This window comes from Bicyclus anynana, chromosome 19, assembly GCF_947172395.1.
Source record: "Bicyclus anynana chromosome 19, ilBicAnyn1.1, whole genome shotgun sequence".
NCBI lineage: Eukaryota > Metazoa > Arthropoda > Insecta > Lepidoptera > Nymphalidae > Bicyclus > Bicyclus anynana.
In genome coordinates, this window is record NC_069101.1 from 5,564,899 (window position 1) to 5,583,977 (window position 19,079).

Below are 19,079 nucleotides of genomic sequence, written 5' to 3' on the forward strand. Positions count from 1 at the left end.
TTCTCTGTGCGTGTGAAGTCTGTCAATCCGCATTGGGCCAGCGTGGTGGACTATTGGCGTAAACCCCTCTCATTCTGAGAGGACACTCGAACTCAGCAGTGAGCCGAATATGGGTTAATGATAGTCTATAAAAATACAAGCCTCGGACAAGAGGGGACACTTGGGTGCTACATTAGTGCGTGTAACTAAGCAGATACAGTGTTCAACCCAGAGGAAGTAACCTAGTGATCAACTGATCATCAGAGAGTACGGTTAACAATGTCATAATCATTGCATTGTTGAGCACGAGTCTCCTTTCAGAATGAGGGTTAGGCTAATAGTCCACGACGCTGACCCAAGGATTGGCAGAATTTAGACGCGTAGAGAATTAAAGAAAAGTCTCAGGTAGGTATGCAGGTTTCCTTACGATGTTTTTCCTCCACCGTTTTGAGTTACGTGATATTTAATTTCTTCATAATAATTAAATATAATATAGCCAGAGTTATACAAAATGACTGCTTCATAATACATCAACATATAAGTCGTAATAGTCATATAGTTATATAAAATGTGCTATTATGGTACTTAAAAGGTGTTAATTAGATATAATGAGTGGAATGAGTATGACTACAATGGTTAGAAAAACATGATGTGCTAATGGAGTGCTAATTTTATTAAACTATACAAGTTAGTAAAAATAAAATAAATAGTATCCACAACTATATCTACAATCCGTTCGTACTTCTAATAATATAAACGCTAAAAGTATGAATCGATCAGTGGCGTAGCTAGGTAACCAAGGGCCCTGGTGCAAATAAAAAAATGGGCCCCAATACCATCTAAATTGGTTAGTTTTTGTGAAGTTAAAATATTCATCAGCTCTTTTTTGCTTTCAAAAGTTCAGCTTGATCGCGATTTTTTGGTAACGATTAGAGCTTGAGGGGCATTTCACCGCCTAGCCGTGCTATTCTAATACTCAGTAAAAAGTTACACGTGTTCATACATAAGAAAATATACACGTCGAATTGTAAACTTTTTCTTAGTTTTTCGTCCGTTGAAAATCAGAATAATATGGCATAAAAAACATGTTAGTAATCATTCAACTAGGCAATCCTCGTATTTTTTTGTGTTATTTTTTTCGATTCTAAGCATTTTTTGCTTTATTTATTAAGTAGCTAACAATACTATAATTTGAACTTTAAGTTAAGAATTCTTTGGTTGAAGCTCAGCTAAAATTCCTATAAACTCTATTATGATTCAAATGAAATTATGATCATAAACAAATGTAAATAAAAAAATTTAAACTTAATAATAATTGAAAATAGCAGTACAGTGCTCTACTGGGACTGGGATACTAATGTTACTTTATGTAAAATGACTGTTATTAAGTCATTTCGTTGAAAACACAGATGATTGCAAAAACGAAAATTAGATGAAAAACGATGTAGTGACTGATTACTTGAATGATACATCGAGTTACACAGTAATCCTGCTAATATATTGCTAGCCGATGGGTCAATATCATTGTTCCACATGACGATAATCTGATTAAAGCTGAAAAGGAAAAAGCATCAAAATACGTTGACCTTGCTCACGAAATAACCGCCATGTGGAATATTGAGTCAACTATTATTGTTCCGATAGTCGTTTCAGTCAATGGTCTTATAGCGAAAAGCTTTGACCAATACCTTAAGAAGCATTCGCTTAACAGCTGGATCAAAGCTTGGATACAGAAGGCAATGATAATTTTTGTGTGGAGGTTCCTCACTCAAGAGCCCTGATCACCGGGCCAGAGTAAAAATCTCACGGGAAGCATGGGTTAATCCAGAGTGAAATCTGTTTCCATTCCAAATTTCAGCCAAATTGCTTCAGTAGCCGCAGCGTAAAGGAGGAACAAACATACACACACACACACACACACAAACTTTCGCCTTCATAATATTAGTGTGATACCTGTGCGAAGCCGGAGCGGGCTGCTATGTCTTATATATAACGTTTACAGTTTTTAGTATATTTAGTTTTTTTTTTTTATTCTTTACAAGTTAGCCCTTGACTACAATCTCACCTGATGGTAAGTGATGATGCAGTCTAAGATGGAAGCGGGCTAACTTGTTAGGAGGAGGATGAAAATCCACACCCCTTTCGGTTTCTACACGGCATCGTACCGGAACGCTAATTCGCTTGGCGGTACGTCTTTGCCGGTAGGGTGGTAACTAGCCACGGCCGAAGCCTCCCACCAGCCAGACCTGGACAAATTAAAAAATCTATAAAAATCAATCTGCCCAGCCGGGGATCGAACCCAGGACCTCCGTTTTGTAAATCCACCGCGCATACCACTGCGCCACGGAGGCCGTAAAGTAGTTAGTAACAGCATTGCACCCGTGTGAAGCCGTGGCGGGTCGCTAGCTTTATACATATAAACCTTCCTCTTCAATCACTCTATCTATTTAAAAAAAACGAATCAAAATCAATTGCGTAGTTTTAAATATTTAAGCATGCACAGGGATATAGAGATATGTAGACAGAAAAAACGACTTTATATTATAGTATGTAGTGATTTTATTAACATTGTTAATAAAAAAATAGGAAAAATAAACGCTATCAAATACAATACCGCTCGAATTAGATTCCGACCGTGAAGCGTGCAGCTAATGAGATTACAAAGTGTACAGTGCAATTATTGCACTCATAGCCTTAAAAATAAATTATTAAGTGCATTATGACAATATTTGCAGTGCCAAATAGCGAGGACAATATGGTAAATATGAATATTTTAACACTTGAGTTATAATATCAATACCAGTATGTAGGTAAGTTTGTAGGTCATATTTAATATTAGTTTAACTGTATGACTTCATTTATTGACTGTTTGAAATGGTCAATTTTACGCATTGATTTTGAAGTGTTGAACTTTGTAAAAACGCCGTTATGATGTACATAAGTATAAAAAATCATAACCTAGTTTATTCACCTTTCGAAAACTCTACATTTTACTATAAACACTCGGTTTAAAAAGCCAGAGGCAATTCATTCAATATTTAGAAGAATCGGTGTGAACGACCTTGATATTTTTTTGCGTATTTCCGTATAGCTAATATTATGTAGACGGAATTACATCTATTTATCAAAATTATAAAATTCAAATTTTTATTTAAATTCTGTGCGGCAATATTAATTTACGAGACCATTTTTGGTACGCCAAAATTTTTTTGTAAAAGGTTTTTTTCAAAGAGCGTTGAACCCAACATTTCTTCCTGTATATAGGTATATTTATTTTACATAAAAGACGAGTAAAAAACACAGTACATTTGCAGTGATTCCACCTTTTAAAGATACGAGTAGATACGAGTAGTAGTTTGCGTAAATATTTATAATCATACCCATTATCTTACTAATATTATAAACGCGAAAGATTGTATGGATGTTTGTAACTCTAAGGCCGCTACTACCGAAGCGATTTGGCTGAAATTAGGAAAAGAAATAGATTTTACTCTGAATTAACACATAGGCTTCTTTTCATCCCGGAAAAATCCTTGGTTGCCGCAGGATTTATGAAAAACTGAATTCTACGCGGATGGAGTCGCGGGCGTCCGCTAGTGGCTTATATAATCATTTTAGGTAGTTAATATAGGTGCTATTAATATTTTAAAATGTTAAAATTATTTCTTAGTTTATACGCAATTACTCGTAAATGTCTTAATCTCAACTCACTATACGAATAATAGGTAATTTTATCTAAAAGATTTATAGTTGCAAATTATATACCGAAATTAATTCACACACACCTATTATTATAATGATATAGGTAATTTTATTTCTGATAGTTCCTGAACTAAAAAATCAAAATTAACATACCCACTTATAAATATAACACAACAGGAAGGTTAACCTGTTATGTAATTTTTTTACACGTGTTAATGTTAGGATCGAAACACAAAAGTGCTATCGGCGCAACGCGGAAATATTCGACTTTTGATGGAACTTGCGAATTTGTTCCCCTCGCGCATTCCTAATGTAGGGTTCCTACAGTGGGGTTCCCACGGTGGAGTTCCTACAGTATGATTCCTACAGTGGAGTTCTACAATGGAGTACTACAGTGTAGTTTATACAATGGGATGCCTTCTGTAGAGTAGTTCTTTACGTTTAAACAGTATTAGAGTAGGTATTGGGGCTCTTATTGTGGGGTCCACACAGTGGGGTTGCTGCAGTGAGGCTCACACGATGGCTCCCTCTAGATCAACTCTCATATGAGGGTCTGTCCCAAATCTGGCCTAGACCTGCGATGGGCAATAAAATTATAATGTTAATAATTATTCAAGAATATAGACATTACATCTTGCTACCCCGGTGTCATAACATGGACATGGTATGGCTTAAGCACTCTTACCGCGATAGTCTGTGGTTTTGAAATTTTAAATTTAATTTTAGATATTATTATGATGCTCAAAATACAGTAACAGGTTGGCTTGCCCTAGTACCGTTTTGCTACTAAGAAATCGTCCGTTATTATGGCTAACAAGATTAGAATATGCGAATTTTATGAGCATTCAAAACGTTACCTACTTCACCATATTCCATATAAACAGTGTGTGTAGAAAGAGAGTTGTGTATTTACGAGCTTGCTTTCTCTCAATTTGCAAATACTAAAATGAATAGTGTTTAAATGATCATTCTTGTGAATATTCTATGGCATGGCAACTTTGTTCGTGATGTGCCATTTGTGACCTGTTCTGTTGTGGCCATTTTTGGCCATACACACATTTTTTAATTACTATGAGTAGTATAACTGTGAAGGCCGGAAATAAAGCGATTTACGGCTGAGTTATATTATGTATTGGAATTTAAAAACACGAGGCGTCTTGGGCCGAGATGCATTTTTAATTTAGGACGTGAGAAATTCATTATAAAGATAATACGAAAATGTTAAAACTATTTTATATTTTTAATGAGGTGTAAGAAATAATGAGGTGTTACTCCTTCACTGCTTGAGACGTGTGATATTTAATTTCATATAATGCACATAACTGAAAAGTTGGAAATCCAATCCATAAAGTTGGAAGGCGTAGGTTCGAACCCAGTCCGGGGTATGTACATAATACAATAGAGGGTATATTTTATTGCAAGTAAAATAGTTCACCAATGTCCAAACAATTTTAACAGCTCACAAGAGTGCCTGCCTCCATATAGAAAATGTGGAGAATAGATACATCATGCTACTCTAATGCAGGTTGGTGGGCTAAGAAAGTAAAATGGCTATTAGCCACTAAACGTGGGTGCTAGTGATAATAAATATGTAGGATATTAGGACACAATCTAGTTCTTTATCAATGGATAATGTACTAATATTAACCTAATAAAGTCAAAAAGTAATTAAAAGTTAATAATATGGTCTTTACGTTACTAAAGAGTACTTATACATTTATACGAGTTATCCTTGATCTCTTTAGGCCAAGTAACTACAAGCTCACTGTATTACTAGGCTCCATGAACACATAATAATTAACATCGCAATAACTTACATACGAGTACAGGGGCGTAGCTATCGCCGTATATCAATCAAATCAACATGTAACATATATTAATAATTTGAACATTTATATTGTATTACTTGATTTACCAATTTGCACGCCCAATTTGTGGCAAACATGTTTGGAACATTAATACCTAATTGTGAATTGTATTTATTGTATCTGTTATAACCCATGTTTTAGCAAATAAATTATTATTATTATAACCGTATCAATGATAAGGGTAGGGTTGTCAACCATACTATAATATATAGTATTGTACTATATTTTGGGTCTGCGTACTATATAGGTACTGTTGAAGAAATATAGGACGCAAATATACTATATTTTTTCCAACATTAATTTTCGACAGAAGCAATAGTTTTTATAGTATACGAACGTGTCTAATTTAAAGTTGGTTTTCATTAATTTTTAAATTAAGGATGAAGAGCCATGTAGCACTCTTATTTTAAACAAAAAATTCTTGAAAGAAAAGAGATGCTATTTATTTTATAAAAATTAATAATTTCATAAAAATAAATAGGCAAAAAATTTAATTTCTATTCTAGTCTATTTTTTAATTATTCCATAAAAATACTATATTATCTTTAAGTGATATCCTTTTCAACTTAAAAATGACAAATACTATATTTTTCTGAAAAAAATTTGGCAACCCTAGATAAGGGACCTCCGGGCTACAGGGGTGTATTAAGTGTGAACGTAAAAAATAGTAAAATTTAACCCACAATCTCACATAATGTTGTCATTTCCGAAGAAAAAAAATTCCCGAATTTTCGGGATTTACCGCTCGTGTATTGGGCCCCTCAACTAACTTTGATACAGGGCCCCAAGACAAGCTACGCCACTGTATGAGTAACATATACCTAATTAACTAGCAGACGGCTGACACTTTTTTAAATGGTCTTCAATAGTTCATTATCGTTCTACTAGATTGAAATTTTTTTCATATTTTTTTCGAGACGTGATAACATGAAAATTTTAGTTTTAAGTATGTTTTTGACAATACGAGCCAAATACTTGTCGGCCATGATTGTTTATATTTTATTTTTAACTTTTTCATGACGTCACGTTAACAAATCCCTTAAAAAAGCGTTTGACAAAAATATTAGTTAACAATTACTTAGTTTGACGTTTTGTCAAGTAGTTTAGACATCAAGTAACATTGTGACGTCATAAAATTAACGACAGCGTTTTTGACGTCTGGAAAATTTTAATCTATACCTACTAATATTATAAAGCTGAAAAGTTTGTATGTTTGTTTTTCATCCCATTTATCGAGGAAGGCTATAGGCTATATATTATCCCCGTATTCCTAGGGGAACGAGAACCACGCGGGTGAAGCCGCGCGCCGACGGCTAGTATTAGTAATAATTTAATGGAAATGATTATTTAATATTAGTAGACTGAAAATATTGTTTGCAAAATACAGATGTGATTTAGGTAGGTAGGTACACATTTGTGAAATAAAATCTTTGCAAGAATAATTTAAAGATAAAATCTAACCAAGTAATAGATGAAAGATAACCTTCCATTGTTATTTAAACCACTATAGTCCACAACTTTAGGTTTTTTACACAACAATAATACTACTCAAAAAGGTTCTTTTAAGCGACACTTTTCGTTTCGATTCACATACATTTTATTTTTAATAATAAGCTTTACGGCTCTGGGTTCTAGCCATTTTGAGTCCGGATTCACATACAACAAATTAATTATCACGGACCAATTATAGAAAGACCTGCCCCGCAAGACGTTACCTCTCTGTCAAACAACCAACGATCTAACGCGTTATCGATTGTATCGATGTTTCATTGTTGTAATCGTTTTCGTCGTCTAAAAAGCTCCCTAATAATTCCGGTTTGTGTAGTAAGTAGTCAGTCAGTCAATGGCATGAAAAACGGTCAACAACTTCTAATTCACTAAAAGATGACGTGACGTTTAATTTGAAAATATTTCTATTTTATTTTTGTTATTCTTTACATGGTAGCCCTTGATTTCAGTCTCACTCAGTAACTGATGTTCAGTCAGTAACTGATGATGCAATCTAAGATCGAAGCGGGCTAACTTGTTAGGAGGAGGATGAAAATCCACACCCCTTTCAGTTTCTACACGACATTGTACCGGAACGTTAAATCGCTTGTCGGTACGCCTTCGCGGTCGAAGCCTTCTACCAGCCAGACCTGAACCAATTAAGAAAACCTCAATCGGCCCAGCCGGGAATCCAACCCAGGACCTCCGTCTTGTCAATCCACCGCGCATACCACTGCGCCACGGATGTCGTCAAAAACATAATTATAATTAATAATAAATTAAAACAATATAAAAGAAAAATCGATTCTATTCTTCTAACGAACGAACGAACAGCAAAACATTGATCCATTAATTGAATATTCTGTGTACAGATTATAATTATTATTTATTCTTGTTAAATTTTTTCGATGTGTGAGTTTACCTCGTCCCCCTCTAAAAACGACAGACAATTTTGCATTTGGGTGCGATGCATTTCCATGTCTAATTCCTCTATGTTAATTAAATAGAGTTTGCAGAAATACAACACAAACGACATAAAAAGAACCTTAAATACCCCAAGCAGACATGAGTCACAAACCATTTTGAAAAACAAAGATTGAGTTTTATGGGTATTAATATGCATTTATAAAATTAAATAAGAGCTTTAATTAATTTTATAAATCGTATTATCATATCAAAAGAAGAAAGAAGTTGTAATTCAAATGATGTTTTCTTTTATTATAATATGAATAAAATATTTTCATTTATTGCAGAATTACCTTAAACTATGATTAATTTTTTGATTTTGTATTAAGTGAAAGAAGATTTGAGATTTGACAGTTCACACTTCACAGCACAGTTCACACTACTTTATTTTTTGTCTGTGACTAATACTCCTACTTCACAGTATTCGTTAACTAAATCCAGTTTGTTGTGCGTATTTTCTTCCCTTATAATTTTTGTTATTTCGTTTTGTTCTCGTTTCGTTGTTATTGTTTATTATTGTTATTTGTTGTTCGTTTACTGTTTTTAATTTTATTTAGTTTAGTACGAAATTAAATTAGCACTTTAAATCTTAATATTTTACAAATAGAGGCCTAAATTAAAAAGTAGTGTCTTAACAAACTCATCAACTTCTACATAAAAACGTATATCTAACAATAACCCACACTACGAGAAAACGAGTAAAAACTACTTGTTTTTAATTTACGCCTATAATCGCGTACATAATTTTCATAGTAAAGCTACAGTTTTCTATTAGTAATTGAGTTACAGATAGAAGGACAGACGGACATGGGTATGGGTATCTTCAAGTCAAGAGTGAATAGGCATCTTCTAGGCAAGCGCGTTCTACCAAAGGCTGCCTCATAGCTTACAATCTAGCGTACAGCTAAGCGGTGCTTGCTTATACATAATAAAAAAACAAAACTATAAGGGTTCTTTATTGACCACGGAACCCTAAATATAAGTGAAACATTATCTGTTCGATAAATAACAGTTTATAGGAACATAAAATATAAAAAAAATTGTCTATCAAAGGAAGTTTTATTTCATGACAATATTCGTGAATAATGCTTTAGTAAAATGTTGAGCACCCCTGAATCATATGTTTTAGTTTATTTACATTGTTTAAAATACCTACCCGATCTGACTATAGGTGAGTGCATCCTTTGACTTTATTTAATGTTATGTGCCTTTAATAATTGTATGCAATATTCCTAACAAAGCTGAAAGTTAGCAGGGAGGTAGTTTGCGTCAGTAGACGTCCACAAAGAACGGATTTTACGAAATGGACGGATTAAAGAGGTATAAGGGCAAACAAAGTCACGGGCAGCAGGGACTTAATAATATTTTATAATAAACTACCTACCAATTTGTTATTTGGGATAAAATTGCTTAGAATGAAGGATTTGATTGTTTGTTTGTCTTGAACAGGGTCTGGAAGTACTGAATCGATTTGAAAAATTCTTTCACTGTTGAGAAGCTACACTATCCCCGAGTACTATAGGCTATATTCTATCTCCGTATTCCTACGGGAACCACGCGGGTGAAACCGCGCGCCATCTGCTAGTACTTAAATATGAGGCATGCTTCCTAATATTCGCAAAATATTATATTCGTAGAATAGGTATTTGGTGACGAAGATTGCAATCTGACGGATTTTGGCCATGACAGTATAAACTGTATAACAGGTTTGTGTATACATAAATAAATAATTAGTATTCTGTGACCAATTACGTCTTAGACATTGCGATTTTAATTAACGCAGTGTTAATTTACTTCATCAGACAACATAGAAATACTTTGTTATATCTGAAACACGATAACAGGGCCCAGGGTTTATAAAAATGTTAGGATAAGAGTTCATAAGTTTGTGCTACACTCATAGACGTATATAGAGGGGGGCCGGGTGTGCTGTGCCTACCCTTGAATGGTCCTGTGTCAACCCTAGGATTGTGGGCTACTAATTTGCAAAATACTGATAGTTTTACGAAAAAAAAATATTTTAAATGTCAAGTATCAACAGTTCACCGGGGGGCAGGCGCCCCCTAGGAAATAATCCGAGATACTTCAATGGCTACACTACTGGTAGAGTTTGTAGAGTAAGGGACTTATACCTTATATACTTCTTCATTATTTACTTAGATATTTGTTGTAATAGTAAGTGTAATTGCCAACGAAAGGAATTGTATTTAGTATTGGCAACTAACTTTATACTACATCAATTATCTTCTACGTTTGTCAGTAGCTACATTATTGGTTGGTTTTACTTAAACATTTTAATCTGCTGAGGCTTAACACGGGTACTACATAGTGCAGGGAAGTCATTGTATGTTTTTACGAAATACCTATTAATTTTGGCTTGAAATAGGTAGTAGATTATAAAGTCTTATCTCAGATATAATAAAGTGAATCAAGTAATTAAATTACAATTAAGTAATTAAATATTATTTAACTAAAATAGTCGTTTAAATCCAAAAAAAAATATGCACATAAGAAACGGGAAAATACAAAGAGATTCACTTACCACAGAATACTTAATAGTGACAGGTAAAAAAATCCATTATCGTAATTAATTATTTATATTTATTAGAATCTACAATAGGAGATAACCTACATTTACTGCAAGCAAATACAAATATCGTATGTAAAGTAAGTCACAGGGCCAAACACATGTACCACAGTGTGACAGTATGCAGAATGACGCAGATCAGTCATTACTAACTCAGCAAGTTTATATTTACGTTTACGCAGTTTACGTTCCTAATAAGCCTTTATTAGAAAAAAAAACTAGCGATTACGTCCGCGTGGAAATCGATGGCAACTTTCAACCCCTATTTCACCCCCGTTCTATTCATATTTTTGCATATTTTATACCTAATAAATAGTCCACTACGTTCTTGTTTTAAAATGAGATTCACTTCCATAGCCCATATTCGGTTGTAAGGACACAAATACAATCTATTCTTTAAATTGCCTTGTTAGTATGATGCTCAGACCAATTATTGCATAGGACCTGCCTCGCTAGACGTTACTTTTCTGTCAAATTATATGATCAACGATCTAATGCGATTGTAAAAACTGTGTCTGTAGAATCGATGTTAAATAGTTGTAATTGTGTTCGTCGGTTAAAGAGCTCCGTATAAATACCTTTTTGTGTAATTGAGTTGTGTAAAAAACGGGCAAAAACTTCCAGTTTAGTATAATCAGAAAATGACAGACAATTTTGTTCGTGACTATGAGTGCGATACAGGTCCTTCTATAATTGGTCTGAGGTATGATGTGATAAAACGTGGAAGCTAAATTACAACTAAATCAATGACGTTCGATTGGATTTCAATTTGGTATACTTGCTAATTAATCTTCAGTGACGACTGACGATGCAATAATTTTGTACCTACCAGAGAGTAAACTTATAAAGGTGTCAAAAGGAGGAAAGAGGAACTTCTAAACATAAAAAAAGTTTAGGTTTTTCATGTATTGATTGTTATTTGCGTTGCGCCACAGAATACATATTATGCTAGCGCTATATTTTGAAGTTCCGAATGTAACATCTAACATGGCCCGCATGTAAAGACTCCAATCAACAGAAGTGAGCCATTTACGTTTTCCTTGTTATTGAAGTATAATAGATAAGCGTACATAATAAAGGATTATTATTCCTACATTAAATACAATACATAACTAATACTTTAAATACATAACTAATACTTTAGGTAAGTAATACCATATATTTTATCTATACTATATTATTATAAAGAGGAAAACTTTGTTTGTATGTTTGTTTGTTTGATTGTAATGAATAGGCTCAAAAACTACTGGACCGGTTTTAAAAATTCTTTCACCATTCGAAAACTACATTATCCACAAGTAACATAGGCTAAATTTTATTTAGGAAAAAAATAGGGTTCCGTAAGATATTTGGGTTTTTCGGACACAAGGTGTAAAAAATCAACCAGAAAAGTAGGGTAGGGGTAGGATAGGGATAGTAGTTGAAAGTTAACATCGAGTTTCACGCGGACGAAGTCGCGGGCGTCGGCTAGTTACTTATATGCGAGTAGGTAAATTGACTGATGTACCTTAACACACATGCACCTATAAGGTTTCTTAATATGGTATATTGTACGTCCTATGAAAGAAGCCATAGTAACATTTGTATGGAATAATTTAAAAAAATAAATATAGAGAAACTTGCAAACAATTCTTGTGATTTTTTTATGATTTTAATAGGTAGTTGACTAAGTACTAACAAATTATTTAAAACGTATTGTGCAAGTATACTTATAGAGCGAGCGGACGCCCGCGACTTCGTCGGCGTGAATCCGGAATGAAAAGTAAGTAGCCTATATGTTAATCCAAAGTAAAATCTATTTCTTTTCTAAATTTCAGCCAAATCGTTTCAGCAGTTGCGTCGTTAAAGAGTAACAAACATCCATACAAACTTTCGCGTTTATAATATTAGTAGGATAGCCCATCAAAGCCGGCTTGCTGAATCATGGGGGTAGTCAAATTTAAGTTTCCACTCCCGGAAAAATACTAATTAGTGAAAGCAATGGAAAGCTTAGCGATGTAGTGTTTTTTGTGACTAAATGGCGCTAACCAATGTCACTTTCAAACATTGGTTTGGTTGAAGTGCGAAATGCTGCTGATCCGAATCCAATGCAAATGCAATCTTTCTCGTTTGTACCAAGATGAAATTGTAAATAAAGTGGTTAAAATCAAAATTATCATTGGTCCCCCCAATTGAGCTGAGCTGTTGTCAATAAAAATATGCATACAAATTCCGATTTTGATCATTAGTTTGCAACGTCTGACATGCATTAAATCGTCATTTGTATTCGATGCGAGTTTTACAAATCTGAGTTTTCTCAGTATGGAAAAAGCCTTAGCATAATAGAAAAGCACTTAAAACTGCAAACACTAACAATTCGGAATGAATTTTCATTTCACTGTTCAGGCTTCTGACTTTACAGTGAATGCCCGTGTCTAATCAACACATTTACTGCAAATTACTATACTTAATGGATACAATAAAAGACCTACCACATAGTAAATTATCTTTTTATTACAAGAGCTTTTTCTTTTCCGTAAAATTTTATTGCAAGTTGATGGAAATCATTGTGTTATTGGTGACAATTTGTGATCGACGACTTTTACGAGTATTATGGTCGTTACCGTGTTGTAAAAAATTATTTGTTGACAATTTAAAATTAACTTTCAGAGTTTTATTGAACAAAATTTATTTGAGTTTGAATTTTGACTCAGATTCATTGTTTCCTTGGTACCCCAAAAATTTTGGGGTACCCAAAACTATATCAACAATCCATTTGAAAATAAGTTTATATACTAAAATAAATATTTTTTTATGAACTTACATATGTTCTGTAAAAAAAAAATCAATAAAGGTTAATATGCCTGTTTTGTTGTTTAGGAGTTCCACACAAATGTAATTCACACCACACCTACACAGGATCTGAGATCAAATTCTAAGAAGACAATTATTATGCGATAGCACTTTGTCTCTATGCTTTGTCTTTCAACCGTATCTATCGTGCCGAAGACATTATTCAAATCCAAACTGTATTCAGGCGTGCCATTGAATAATTACCACTAATTCACCGCATGCCAAATCTAGGTTATACTGACCTTGTTTGTTTATATCCCATAACACGACGATGCAGCCAAGCCTCGCTAGTCTCAAGGCTATAAGACTTCCTAATCCTCCTCCACCGCCGGTCACAAGAGCTATGCTCCCTTTGAGATCCTTCTTTGGATGTCCAACTATCGACCTATAAATCCCTTGTATCACATACCCAATAGCAACAACTAAAAACGCAAGCACATCGAATACAGTCTGTACTATTGTGTATTTATCCCTCATACACTCTGGTATTTCTCTTGTCAATGGTCCAGGCCTCATGCCATTCATGTACTCTTGCGCATCGGTTGACATTTTAATTAGTTTTTATTATAATTTGTGTGAGCTTATCTAGTGAGCATTACTTGCTAGTCGATGTATATCTTCTTTGGTTACTTCGCCCATCAAAGCTTCAGATTACGATACCATTTATCTGTAAAAAATTAAAAAAATGGTTACTTTTTAGGTAAATATAAACTATAAATTATAAAACAATTTTTTGTTATCTGTCTGCGTAATTATTCGAATGAATGTACTTTTCATCAAAATGTTAAAAACTGGTTCATGCGTAAGGTTTAGGGAGGTAGGTATATAATTTGATTAATTTGTAAAGATTTTGTGTAAATTAGTAATACATTATTATATTAATATTCATTTATTAATTAATGTCCATTAATAAATGAAGTGTCGAAAAAGTTAAAGTCGCTTGGTGCTTTCATTGGTAGCGCTGCCTATTTTATTTTGTATAATAATATGTTCAAATTCAAATAACATGGACTTTTTATATTTAATTCACATATTCGACGCATCAAGCCGATGTGACCCTGCGTAAGACAAAACATTGTAGGCATAGTATGCTCTACTACCCATGCGAAGCCGGGGCGGGTCGCTAGTTAGTTACAATTTATTATCATCACAACAAATAGTAGTGACATCAATAAAGTAAACTTCCATAATTAAAGACTATAATATTCTCGAATCTAATCCTACTATGAGATGAAATATACTCGCATGAACTACGAGTATAAAGTAATTACCAGATAAGTTTGTTTTGAGATTTCATATTAATAAATCGACAATAATTGCAATTATTATTCTTTAATTAACAGGAAAAACCCAAAATATCTACCGATTAGAATATATCACTTTAGGCATCAATTATTATCCAGCCGCAGATTCGCTAATTGCCATAAATCGTGAAATGCATTATAACTTTTCATCAACAATTTGACTAATCAAATAATAGTTTAACATTCAGGTTTGTAAAGTCATTCATATCATTATCAACCCATATTCGGCTCACTGCGGAGCACGAGTCTCCTCTCAGAATGAGAGGGTGACGTGACAGCCCAGTGGATATGACCTCTGCCCTCGATTTTAGGTTCGAATCCGGTCCGGGGCAGGCACCTCCATCTTTTCAGTTATGTGCATTTTTTAAGAAATTAGGTAAATATCAGGTGTTCTTATTTGTTTTATAATCATTCAGTAAATCTCAGTTTTTTAATTATTAACTAACTAGAACATAAGATTAAAATTTCAAAAACAATTTTATAAATGTTTTCACGTAAAGATGATGAAAAATCATTAATTTTTTAGCTTCCTTACATTCAATACATTCCTTACAACAGTTTTCAATATTTCAAGTATAAACATAGACGCACTATTTTATGATTAACTAGCTGACACCGCGCGATTTCACTCGAGTAGTTCCCGTTCCCGTAATTATACGGGGATAATATTATATTAGGCTTCTTCGATAAATGAGCAGTGTTAGACACTGAAAGAATTTTATCGGAAAATCGGATTAGTAGTTTCTGAGATTAGCACGTTCAATAAAACAAACAAACAAACTCTTCTGCTTTATAATATTAGTATAGATGACAAGAGATATTTTTAATATTGTTTGGCTGGGGTTGGGCATTCCCTTTTGTATAGGACTTTTACAATCTCTCTCAGCGACGACATCATTTTTCTGTTATTTGTACAAAATTGCTTTATTGGTGCTACCAATGCTAATAGTGCTACTTTTAATTTATATACAATTTAAGAAACTGTTATCACCCATATTTCAATAGAAAACGATACAATTAAAAGTTAAAAATCTGATTCTCTAAAGGGAATAGAATATAATCCTGATTATATGAAAACATAAAAAAGGTTAAGATGAATTTCTACATTAAACTAAATGACGTTAATATATAGCCAATAAGTTATCTCATAATATTTTTCATATAACGCTATGCATAATGCGTGTCATTATTAATGGTGTAGTAATCAAATTAGTTAAGATGTCCATTTTCATAATTTTATAACGTTCTGGCATTTAACTTGTAATAAATTATATTTGTTACTAAACATACCATAGAGACTAAACCCGTTAAAATTCTTAATATTTTTCCTAATCATTATCATAATTCAATATTAGAATAACAATAATTAGGCATCTATATTTAAAATGCAATAGTATCACGTATTTTATTATTGATAAGTAGACATTTGTTTAACATTGTCAACACAGAAATAGATAGACAGAGATTTACAAAAATAGTATATAAATAAAATGCCCCTTTTCATTGTAATTTTATAACTGAAGAACGGGCTCACCTATCCAAGTCAAATGTTTAGACTTTGTTCGGACTATTTAGTAGATGATTTAAGTTTGCACAAAATCGGTCAAGCGGTTCTTCATTTATTACATTTTTTGCAACAAATTAAATCGGGGGTTAGGGGAAGGAAAGGGGTAGGGTAGGGGTAGGGATAGAGAAGAAGTGCGCATAAGTCAAAGCGAAGCTTGACCGGGTCCGCTAGTAATATCTAATGATCCAACCGCAAATTCGCTACAGAACAGAGAAATAGATAGACAGAGATCTAGACAAACAATAAATAAGTATTTTATTGCAGTCAGCTTCGTAGATTGAAATTTATTAAAATAAATTATACTCTAATATCCGTATATTTTGAATCTTGATCGTAATCAAGTGCACGGAAGTATCACGACGTTATCGACATTGAAATCTCTAGTGCTTTTTTAGACATGGCAGCATTGACGCAAACATACTAGAAAATATCAATTGCCAACTCTAATAAAGCATGACGTTAAGTCGTAGGTACTATTTGTAAACAGGGAGACTTTAAGCCCTAGTGTGTACAAACATCATTTATTGTTCATACTGACACTAATAATTTTGTATTTTACGTCGTAAGTAGGTTATTGCCAATTTGACAAGTTAACAAAGCCTTAAGAGCGCGCAGCGCGTCGGTACGATATGGATAAAATTCGAAGCGCAAACGAGACGCCGAATTATGACTTTCACGTGAGTGAAAAGCACGGAGCGATTGACGCGCGACGCAAATTTTATGACGTGAGCGCCAAAAGCATTTTTACCTAATTGCAAGTAAATTAAACAACATAACGAAAAACAAAATGGTCATGCTCAAGATATATACCTAATTTTCTATACAAAACAAAAATTTAAGAAAATAAGTTTCCTTTACTGAGATTGAAAGCAAAATGTGAGCAAAACATGTATTTTTCAAAAAAATAAACTATCGAGAAAAGTTTTACAAATTGTGTATTTTGTATAGTCATAACGAAGCTAACACTTTGAAATATCAGGCTCTTAACTTTTCCAGAATCTGAGATCCAGAACCATTTGTTACCACCAAATTACATATTGCACACTCTTAAGATACTCCGGCGTCCTTAGAGCGTTGTAATGAGCGTTGATATTATTTTGCCGGCCGAGATTTACTGATTTGGTCGAGGCTCATAAAAAGTATCCAAAAAGTAAATTGTTTATTGTGCTTACAACTTGAAGTCCTTCCGTTCTTGGTGTTCTAATAATTTGAATGAAAATGCGTGCACATAGTTTCCTATATGTTTTACAATATTTATCTTAAGGCACGTTACATTGGCAATCTAATTCTTATTTATTCCATAAATTAAATTCTCATACCGTTTTGGCCTTAGTATCCGGTGTACAACTGCCTGTCGCTTTTAAACAGCCCGCAGGCATAATAATATCATATTACCCAACTCGAGCAATCCCAGACCCGTTAGTCATCATGCGCAGAAACAGGGTTATTTTCCCACTCACGACTGTAATGGTTGTTATTACACCGTCAGGATTATGGGTAAACAGTTCTTCAAACTACGCTCTTATAAGAAAGAGAGCTTAAGTAAAATTATTTTTGTTTCTCTTTCATCATCATCTTATGCTACAGAAATAACTGCTTTGAATACTTTTTTTAACCGACCTCAAAAAAGGAAGAGGTTCTCAATTCAATGCGTATTTTTTTATTTATATTTTCATGTTTGTTACCTCATAACTTCGTCATATCTAAACCAATTTTAAAAATATTTTTTTTTTGAAAGAGTATACATCCAGATTGGTTTCATTTTGTTTTCATGAAAATCGGTTTAGTAATTTTGTGTTAAAAGCAAAATAACTGAGATACGTCTTCGAAGTCGGTTCCATTTTTATCTTAAAATGTTTTATCTATTTTCCCTTATCCCTTTTATTATATTTATTCCCTCTATTTACTGTCCTTTACACGTTATATTACGTTGCCGTTAATGTTACACGTTATGTTACGTTGCCGTTAATGTTACACGTTATATTACGTAGCCGTTAATGTTACACGTTATGTTACGTAGCCGTTTATGTTACACGTTATGTTACGTTGCCGTTAATGTTACACGTTATGTTACGTTGCCGTTTATGTTACACGTTATGTTAAATTGCCTCTAAGTCTGAGCTACGTGTGCACAACAGTCTAACAGACTTCAACGGTTTCAATACAACATCCGGATGTAAATATTACTAGAATAAATATAAACTTGAATCATCTAGATAACACTACAGCCTTGAATATGTTGTAATAATTGATTCACATCATAATATTATAATTTCTGAGCGCTCCTCTATAAACTAACTAGCTATTCGTATTCGGAAAATCTATTTAGATTTTAAATGTTCAAAACCGATAGGTTTTTAGGGATTATAAGAGTCTTCGTTATTCTAGAGTCCGCTTGGCTTTATCGGCCATTAAAAAAGTAGTAAATATAATTTATTACAGGGTTAAATTGACCGTCTAAAATGTTTGATAAAATCGCGATCATAAAGACATAAAAAGCACAAAACTTTATTGAAGTGCTAACAAATTAAATATTATATAAATTATATTAAATTTATGCTCTGCTAACAGCGTAACATTTTCTATTTACCTTATAATAGCAATAATAATTACGAATGTTAAAATAAAGGAATAACTTGTGAAGAATAAAAAAAAGGAAATATAAATAGTAATGAAACTAAGAAAAACTTTACGCTTTTAACTGTTATTATCTATGTATATTGTGGAAAGAAAAATTACTGAATTGTAAAAAACTGTATCATAATATTATCATTAATTATACAGTA

At 33.2% G+C, this 19,079-nt stretch overlaps 1 protein-coding gene across 1 annotated transcript in view; it reads right to left on the reverse strand.

The window, feature by feature from the left end:
• The window catches only part of LOC112045232 (short-chain dehydrogenase/reductase family 16C member 6), an 82,963-nt gene that overhangs the window by 24,512 nt on the left and 39,372 nt on the right, over positions 1 to 19,079 (reverse strand). The window contains exon 2 of the mRNA XM_024081338.2: positions 13,665 to 14,089. Coding sequence (XP_023937106.2) covers positions 13,665 to 13,971 — 307 coding nt within the window. The 5' untranslated portion in view covers positions 13,972 to 14,089. The remainder of the gene's footprint in view (positions 1 to 13,664; positions 14,090 to 19,079) is intronic.